The sequence below is a fragment of the Notolabrus celidotus genome, chromosome 22 (genome assembly GCF_009762535.1).
Source record: "Notolabrus celidotus isolate fNotCel1 chromosome 22, fNotCel1.pri, whole genome shotgun sequence".
NCBI lineage: Eukaryota > Metazoa > Chordata > Actinopteri > Labriformes > Labridae > Notolabrus > Notolabrus celidotus.
This window is the reverse complement of record NC_048293.1, coordinates 17,912,787-17,921,929: the sequence shown is the minus strand read 5'-3', so window position 1 is coordinate 17,921,929 and position 9,143 is coordinate 17,912,787. Positions and strand designations below refer to the sequence as shown.

The 9,143-nt window shown below is 37.1% G+C and overlaps 1 protein-coding gene across 1 annotated transcript; it reads left to right on the top strand.

The window, feature by feature from the left end:
- Window positions 1–223: 223 nt before the first annotated feature.
- Window positions 224–8,899, top strand: tpo (thyroid peroxidase). The gene is made up of 13 exons (XM_034674745.1): window positions 224–359; window positions 1,701–1,782; window positions 1,894–2,054; window positions 2,171–2,300; window positions 3,476–3,605; window positions 4,023–4,226; window positions 4,513–4,998; window positions 5,706–5,964; window positions 6,377–6,547; window positions 7,175–7,412; window positions 7,554–7,762; window positions 7,857–8,030; window positions 8,731–8,899. Exons 1-13 carry the CDS (start codon window positions 272–274, stop codon window positions 8,742–8,744), a joined length of 2,346 nt encoding a protein of 781 aa, XP_034530636.1. The 5' UTR covers window positions 224–271; the 3' UTR covers window positions 8,745–8,899.
- The last annotated feature ends 244 nt before the right edge of the window (window positions 8,900–9,143 follow it).

Below are 9,143 nucleotides of genomic sequence, written 5' to 3'. Positions count from 1 at the left end.
TGAGTGTTATCTATTTGTTCTTTCCTGTAGTTGTGTCCTCAAGTTTCAGAGATCTCCTAAACATCCAATGGTTGTCCACAACTGAGGGCGGGGAAGGAAAATAATCAGTCAACTGAGGATAAGAGAAACCCTGAGAATCTTTGAGATACTGAAGTGTGAGCTGGGTTACTTGACCTTATAAATGGGCTTCCTGCTTTATCTTAATACACATGGACAGGTTTGACAGTTCACACAGGATTTCATTCTGAGCAGTGAGAGTAGTTTTGACAAAATGACTCGTTGTTTCAATGATTTGTTTCTTGTTTTGCTTCTTCTTATTATTCCAAGATTTCCAAATTATGAAGCCAGACATTTTAACTGTGAGTAAATCTTTTTTTCTTATACTTAATTATTTCATAAAACAGATGAAGTGCTGCAAAAAAGAGCTTATACTCAAACAACCTTATTTTAATTAAATATAAATGCAATTATTCACTTTATTGAACTGAGAGAAAGAAAGATAAAATCATCGAAATATAGACAAGAAAGTATTCTTCATTAAAAATCTAATATTTCATTATATAAAATCAAAGATGTACTATTATTAAAAAAAGAGGGATAAAACTGCATCAAATGGTCTTTGTGATTCATCAAATCATCAGATTAATATTACTGATGCAGGTCAAATTCATCATTGTTACTCTTAAGGTGGAGATAATGAAGCTTAGGACAGTTGAGATCAACCTAAGAGTCAGGTGGACTGGACTAAGGTCAGCAGAGATGAATAAAATAATTTTTAATCAACTAATAACTCATAGATTTTAACATCCTGCAGTGGTGGAAAAGGCTTTCAGGTGTTTAAATTTTGCAAAGGTAGAAAAAATTTTAGGGCTGTTGTATAAAAAAAGAAAAACATGACAAATTCCTGAATTCTAATTGTATTTATAGGTGTAGATTTAAAAAATTTAAGCATAAAAATACAAAATAGTATTAAAAGAGAAAAATATCCATTTCCATTTCCATGTCCAAGAACATTCATAAAATTATATTATATTGTATATTTGTATTTTTTGATGCATTAAAAAAACCAATTGAATGTTGAATTATTGTATACACGGCTGGTAAACTTATTTTTCAATGTGTTATCTCACAAAATATTTTGTTATAATATCATCATGTCATTATTTTTCATTAGCTTTGAATTATATATAATATATCTGCAAATTATCAAAGTGCTTCTGACTGTTGTAGATGATAGAAAGCATGATATTTGACTCTGAAATGAGGTGCAGTTGAAGTATTAAGTAACAATCTGGAAACATTAAGTGTTAAATGTTATAGTTTATAATTGTACTTGATGCTTCATCAAATGTACTTTGTTCTTTTTCTATCACCCGAAGCTTCTGATATGGCCTCAAAAGCAGAAAGGACTGAAGATTATTGTTTTAATAAATTACAATGTGTCATATTTGTGATAGATTTTCAAATGTAATATATTAGAGTTAATATTAGCTGCAGTGAATGTAAAATGCAAATCAAAGACTAAAAAATATAAAGTCTTTAAATAGTACAGAGAGGAATAAAGTATAAAATGACCTGCTTGTGGAAAAAACTGGTCCAAGCAAATACAATACATGTGTTGAGTCTATTCCACATTCCATACAGATGATAACTTCATTTTTCTGTTGTTGTGTTATGATCCTACACTGTTTGTCTTCCAGCCACAATTGTTGGGGAACTGCTCCTCTCATATCAAGAAAGCCGTCAAACAGTACATGCAGCTTTGGCCAACTCAAGACAACGGTAACACATTATTACAGATAACCTGCTTCTTCTTTTGATAACAACAGTACATGTCCAAAAGAGGACAGAGGATACCAACATTTTCCTTTGTGTGGATACTTTTGTACGCAGGCGAAGCACATCAACGTCTTCAAAAAATGGGTTTACATTCCTTCGGCAAACTGAGCCAGAGACTCTGGAGCTCTCTCAAGCGGCAGAGATCTTTCAAACGACTCTACATGTCTTAAAGAACAGAGCCAAACAAAGAGATCCAAGGGCTGCCATGCTGCCAGGTAATATTGCTTTCTTTCTTCCTGTACATCAAATTCTAAAAAGGTTTTATGTGATCTCTGAGACAAAATAAAATTCTGTTGAGTTTCTGATTAATTTCACTGTTTCACCATGCCAGCACTGCTCTCATGGGAGGATGTAGAGCTGATTGCAGAGCTGTCAAAATGTCCTCCTGCGACACATCCAACCATCTGCCAGCACAGTCATCTCAACAAGTACCGCTCCATATCTGGCCTCTGCAACAACAGGTAGTAGAGTTGATTCATACCTTTTTAAAAAAACAACAAAGATCCTATTATTATAATGTAACTGTGAATAGTTTGAGAAGAAATAATTGAAGTAGATAGTCTCTAATTGTCTCTACTTATAATTTTAGTTTGATTATTGCATAAACATGATTGAAACAATTTAAGGTGAATAAAAATACACTAATGAAGACATTTCCTAAAAGCAATTTTCTGCTTAGTTGTTCTCTTAGTTGTCCACCTTACCTGCAAGCTGGTCATGGATTTGATCCAGAATCACAGGTTTAGTTTTAGAGGGATAGAGGAAGATGCAGAAAGAGAGAAATGATAATGGTAAGTCCGAAGCAGGTCGTCTGCCTCCACAGGGGTTCCAAATGTGGGGGTCAGGAGCCCCTGGGGGTCGCCAGACACTGATTAGGGGTTACAAGATTTTTATTTTCTATGAGTAATCTAAAATTTTGTATATTGCCATTACTGTAAATATATATGTTTTAAAATAATCATTCAGAAATAAACCTTCAGATACATTTTTTCATTAGTTTTCTGCCTTTCTTTAGATGACTCCTAAGGTTAAGGTTAGAGTAGGGTTAGTTTACAGTTAATATAACAAAAGCATCAGTAGCAGCAATTAATATATAACAGCACAGGAAACACAGCCACATGTGCATGTAGGTAGCTACTTTTCCACAGACTAGCTACATTAAGTGTGAAGCTACATTTTATCACTTCGAGGGAAAGTGGGGGCCGCAAGGAAACCTATATTTTGGGGGTTGCAAGCCGAAAAATTTGGGAGCCCCTGGTCCCCTGGTCCACACCAGGAACCTACGAGACAAGGGAGCTCAGGGACTCCCAGGAAGATCTACTTTCTTCAATTAGCTTAAATGAGTCTTCTGCAAGAACGTTGCCGTGTCCTCTTCAGCTCTCAAAGCTTTGCAGGTGTCGCACATTTGAAAATAAATGTGGCAAAAGTCACACATTTTGACTATGACATCTTCTTTTTAAGATGTATTTTAGTGAATCAATGTTATTGCATCTGACAACACAACATTAGTTACATTAGTGATGCAGCATTAGTATTTAAAACTCAAATTAACCTTTGAGAGGAAAAATTGTATTTTCTTTAAGAAGGGTATATCCTGCTTTGCACAAGTTTGACACACTTCTTGATTCTTTGACAGGCAAAATCCTCTCTGGGGAGCAACCAACACTCCTTTGGTCAGATGGCTTCCAGCTGAATATGAAGACGGAGAGAGAGAACCTAAGGGTTGGAACAGAGGGTGGCTTTACAATGGGTTCCAACTTCCCCCGGTAATCTACAGACTGTTTGTTCAATGGGCACTAAAGTCTTGGTGGGGGGAAAAAGCAACAATACTTGCTCATACTACAAGCAGATAAAAAAAAGCATTATAAAAACATCAAAGTGTGTCAGGGATGACTCTTAATTCTACTACATGTGAATATCAAGGCCTTTGGTTCTGAAGAATATTTGCACAGATTTTCGTTTTGAATTTTTGCACTTAGTACAGTATAAACTAGCTATAGCGTAGAAATTCATAAAATGGTTAAAGCTTTCTTTCATTGTTATACGCACCAATTTACCTAATGATAAACATGTGGACTTATAAGTGAAAAATCATTACAGAGATGGCTGGGGGAAATTAATTCCATGTTGTAAAATGTTGTTCTCATTTTAATCCAAAATAACAAATCGTCTTGTTCCAACAGCCAAGAGAGGTCAGCATAAAAATACTGAGGAGCTCCGTTAAACAGGAAGATGAGCTCTATTCTCACATGCTGGTGGAGTGGGGCCAGTACATTGACCATGATATAACTTTCACCCCTCAAAGCACGAGCAGCTCATCCTTTTGGACCGGCATGGACTGTTCAAAGACGTGTGAAAATATGCATCCATGCTTTCCTATGCTAAAGGTAAACTAAGAAGAAAATGGCTTTGCTACAGACTTACTTGTGCAGTCTTGCTGTGTTGGATTAATGAAATGAAGTGTTTCTCATTTTGGGAAAATCATGTAGTCGCTTTCTTCCTGAATGTGAAATCAGAAGATCTCTACCAGCTTAGTTTACCTCAAAGAACGACCTTAGGGACCACCTAACTGCAAAAGCAAAAAAGCAAATCTCCAAAAACATTCAACTACTCTTCAAACGAAGTTCAACATGCTGGTGAAGCTTCTAATACAAAGTTTTCTCTTCTCTACAGACAGGTGTGGCCGGTGAACAAGACTGCATGCCATTTTTCCGCTCCGTTCCAGCCTGCTTTGTCAGTTTCAGGTCTGATATTAGACAAGCTCTGCAGAGACAACAGATGAATTCCATCACATCATTCATGGATGCTTCAGTTGTGTATGGAAACACCCCAAAACAGGAGAGCCAACTTCGTGACCTTTCCGGTCATAACGGAAAACTTGCTGTTAACACCCACTTCAGGGATGTCAAAGGAAGACCCTACCTCCCATATGTAGACACTCTACCATCACCTTGCCGCCAGGCCCCAGATGAACATAGAGTGGAGTGTTTCAGTGCTGGAGACACTCGGGTCAATGAGGGTCTGCCCCTGACTACTTTACATACTTTGTGGCTTAGGGAACACAATCGGATTGCAGAAGCGTTGAAACACATTAACAATCACTGGAGTCCAGAGACTATCTACCAAGAAACCCGCAAGATTGTCGGTGCACTGCACCAGGTATGTGACCCGTTAGTTAAATACTTTCAGTATGCCTAAATATATAACAAACAAACAAAAAAACAGGAAGGACATAGACAGCAGAATTAAAACAGCTTAAAGAAACAAACTGATAAATACTGTGTCATAAATTATTTTAAATACTTGGCAAATGAAGCAATGACGCACAAGTAACATCTGTGTGTGGTAAATGCTTGATTTCCATTATTTTAGTAACATTTATAATTTTGGAGACAACTGCTGATAAGTAATAAAAACAAGTACAACCATGAGGTCCCCCACGGTTGATGGGACCCTGTTCACACTGTGTGTTCTCAGTTTAGGGAAGGGTGGCCCTGGTAACATGGGTCGCTGTGTCTGGTTCCAATGTTTCAGATTGCATTGTGTCGTTGCACTTTTGTAAAAAATGTTTTAAGATTCAGGTTGAGAACTCTTTATAAATAGAGATGAGGACATATGGGGGTTTTGCAGTAAACTGTGAGGGTCCAAATACAAAATCTAAAGAATAACACAGAAATACCCATATCAACCCTGCAGGGATCCCTTTAAGCTACAAGAGAATGTCAATAATGTCCAAGAATAATGTGCTGTAATCCTTCAAGTTACAGACATATTCAAACTCTTGTGATGAAAACCTGATTATGATTTTAATCTAAGAAATGTATTCTGCTTGTGTAATCATCTCCCCTTTCATCTCTGACTTTCAGATTATTACCATGAGAGATTATCTTCCAAAAATCATTGGCTTAACATCTTATGAACACTACATCGGACCCTATTTTGGATATGATCCAAATACTGACCCATCAGCCTCCAATGTGTTTGCCACGGCTGCATTCAGGTTTGGCCACGCTACCATCTGTCCGGTTGTCAGGAGACTTAATGAGAGCTTCCAGCAACATGAGCACTTCCCGACCTTGAAACTCCACAATACTTTCTTTAGTCCATGGAGAATAGTGAGAGAAGGTTAGTATAATCTAATGATGTTTCCTATTAGAACTAATAAAGTATTCTGCATGCACACTAAATACACAGTAAAAAAATTAAGAAAGATTGTCAGTAGATTTTATTATTGAAAGCCTTCTGCATTAAGCAGTGTGTTTCAAGCAGTTCAACTTACTGTAAGTAAGGCTAACACATAGGCTTTTTTTTATTTATGAAGAATGCAAGCTTGTGTCAATATGTTATACCTAATCCATGATATATGCAGCATGCTCTTGTTCATTTTAACTGGTTGTGAAAATTAGACATTTTGTTTGCTAAACTCCAATTGTCCACAAAATGAATTGAAACAAAAACATTATCCTGTTACTCTGAGAGGAGTATTTTTGTGTCTCAAAGATTTACTTTAATGTAATCAATATTGGTTTTGTCTCAGGTGGAATTGAACCAATTCTGAGGGGTACACTTGGAATTCCAGCACAAGCTGCAAGTGCAGACAAGCTGTTGACAGAGGAGTTAACAGAGAGGCTGGTAGTCCTTAAAACGCAGCAGCAAATGGACCTTGCATCACTAAACCTGCAAAGAGGACGAGATCATGCTCTTCCTGGTAAGTAATGTCAATGACTAGAAGCAACTTTGAAGAAAGCCAGTCCAATCAGAGACAATGAAATCAAAATAAATCCTTACCCTTAGGCAGTTCATTGTGATCATGTTTCCATCTAGGTTGTCTCTGAAGGAGCTAATCACTCATTTTAGGGCATGAAGTCCATGAATACAGATTACAGGTACTCTGTATGGACAAACTTAGCCAAAGCCTTCTGCCCTGAGAGTTTTGACAAGAAAGAAGGATGCATGAAAAAAGAAACAGCCACATCCCTTACTCCACTCCATCAACTTTGGTCTTCTATTCTTTTCCATGATGCACTGGACAATACAGTTAGCATGATGTTTCTAACTCTTTTTGCATTAAGAGTGGTAACAGTAGTAAACAGCTTGTCTGGTGCCATCCAGAAGTAACATCAAACAAACAAAAGCACACAGCTATCTGTGACTTGCAGTTTTCACACCCACACTAATAATGTTCACAAGTGCTGTGTGGCTGAAGCTGAATTAAGTTCAACTACTAACATGCACTGTATAGTAGTTCAATGTTGCCCCAGCATAACTCTAGGTATGAGAGCCAAAAGGCAATGTGTTTATTTTTAAGTAATACTCTAATGTTGTTATTTTTCAGGATACAATAATTGGAGAGCCTTCTGTGGACTCAAAACCATAAGAACACTGGAGGATTTCACAGAAGTTATAGGTGATTACAAAATTGCTCAGAAGATACTGAAAATATACAAACATCCTGATAATATTGATGTCTGGCTCGGAGGCCTTGTTGAACTTGTGTTGCCAGGCTCCAGAACTGGTCCTCTGTTTGCTTGCCTGATAGGAAAGCAGATGAAAGCGCTTCGAGATGGAGATAGGTACAGTCATATTTACTACATTTAAAAAACATCCATAAATGAGTATTGGTATAACCTAGGATCAAAAATGAAAACAGATTTGTTGGTATGCTGGCAAAGACTTAACATAAGAAATAAGTGAAAGATCCTCTTTTTTTCTAGGTTTTGGTGGCTGGCTGAAGGAATGTTCAGCCACCAACAGAAGGCTGAGCTTCTACAGGGCTCTCTCTCACGGATCATCTGTGACAACAGCAACCTAAAGGAAGTCCTCGCTGATTCTTTCAGGTTCAGGAAATATCCCCTTGATTACCTCCCATGTGAGCATATACCATCAATGAACTTAGAAGCATGGAGAGAGGAGAGGAGTCAAGGTGGGTTTGAGACTCCGTAGTCCTGATATTGAGGCTCGTGCCTTTGAATTTCAGCTACTTATTAACTTGAAGAACTTTTATCAATCGATTGCAGACTTGAGACAGTGCGGCTCTCCGAGGGTGATACAGAACGGGGATTTTATTCTGTCCTCTTTTCCTGGCAAACTGGTTGCTCTGTACTCCTGTTACCATGGCTTCAAGTTAAGAGGTTCCGCTGCTATAGTTTGTGAAGGGAGTTGGTGGAGTGATCAAGCCCCACAATGTACAGGTACATTATTGTCTTTTGGATATGTATCAAAATATTTGTTTGTAAAGAGTTCCTCACCATTTTAATGGGACTAATTGAAAATCCTGATTGTAGGAACAAACACATTTTGAGAATTAGAAGGGTTAACATTCTTGTGGCTATAACTCACAGATGTGCCCTACACATATCTATTCCTGAGCATGCTGTGCTATTTAATGGCAATTTTATGGAAAAGGGAAAATGTTTTGATTAGTTATTGAGCTTCTATTGAATTGAAACCAGCTACCAGGGAGTTATATCCTGAGTAAATTTATTAGATTATTTTTTTCAAACCTCATCCACAACAAAAAGCATAAAGCTAGATGCACTTTGAATTTAAAAGTAGTTCTACTTCACTGAATATGGAGAACACTGGTGGTATATGGATCTTTAAAGATTCGCTTTAACATTATCCCATACTTAATGACTTCTTTGACATAAAAAAACGTTTTTTTTTATAGGTAGCTTTATGACACCCCTGTCCCTACATATTTGTTCTTCTTTATGTGTCATGGCAAGGAAGAACTTAAATCCCTGAGAAACCTATGACGTGATATTGGGTGAAGTGTACAACCAGGTCATGGACTTCAAAGATGAAATAACTATGATGTGAAGATAGGAACACAACTATTAACCCAATACCATGCAAAAATAACCTGTTTTTTTCTTTTGTCTTTTACAGAGAGTCATCCCTAATTCTTTGACGGTGCAGGAGGTCCTGAAATGCTTCACGGTTTCAAAACCAAGCACAGAAAAACGTTACATTTCAGGAATTTGTTGATTGGAAGTGCTTGTTATTTCGAACATGGAGACATTTAAAATGTAAAATAAATTCCTGATATCCCTTTTTACATTTGTAAGACATTCATTCTTTCAGATTAACTGAAGTCATTTTTGGGGTATTATGTCATTAGTTCCTGCTTGTTTCTGTAAGTGTTTACATTTATAGTCACATCTCCCATGTAGTATTGCTGCAGTCATATTTCTCACTTGTCCTGTACTATACTGCATCACTTGATTACAAAATTAAATAATAAAAATAGATAATGAATCTAACCTGGCTCTCCCGCATCCTGAAGATCCACAGACTGCTTT

What these genes read in the sequence shown, in the direction of transcription:
- tpo (XM_034674745.1), top strand. Translation starts at nt 272, where the DNA reads ATGACTCGTTGTTTCAATGATTTGTTTCTTGTTTTGCTTCTTCTTATT. An exon ending in TGAAGCCAGACATTTTAACT is followed by an intron (nt 360 to 1,700) that starts GTGAGTAAATCT and finishes TTTGTCTTCCAG; the next exon opens with CCACAATTGTTGGGGAACTG. An exon ending in TTGTCGGTGCACTGCACCAG is followed by an intron (nt 4,999 to 5,705) that starts GTATGTGACCCG and finishes TCTGACTTTCAG; the next exon opens with ATTATTACCATGAGAGATTA.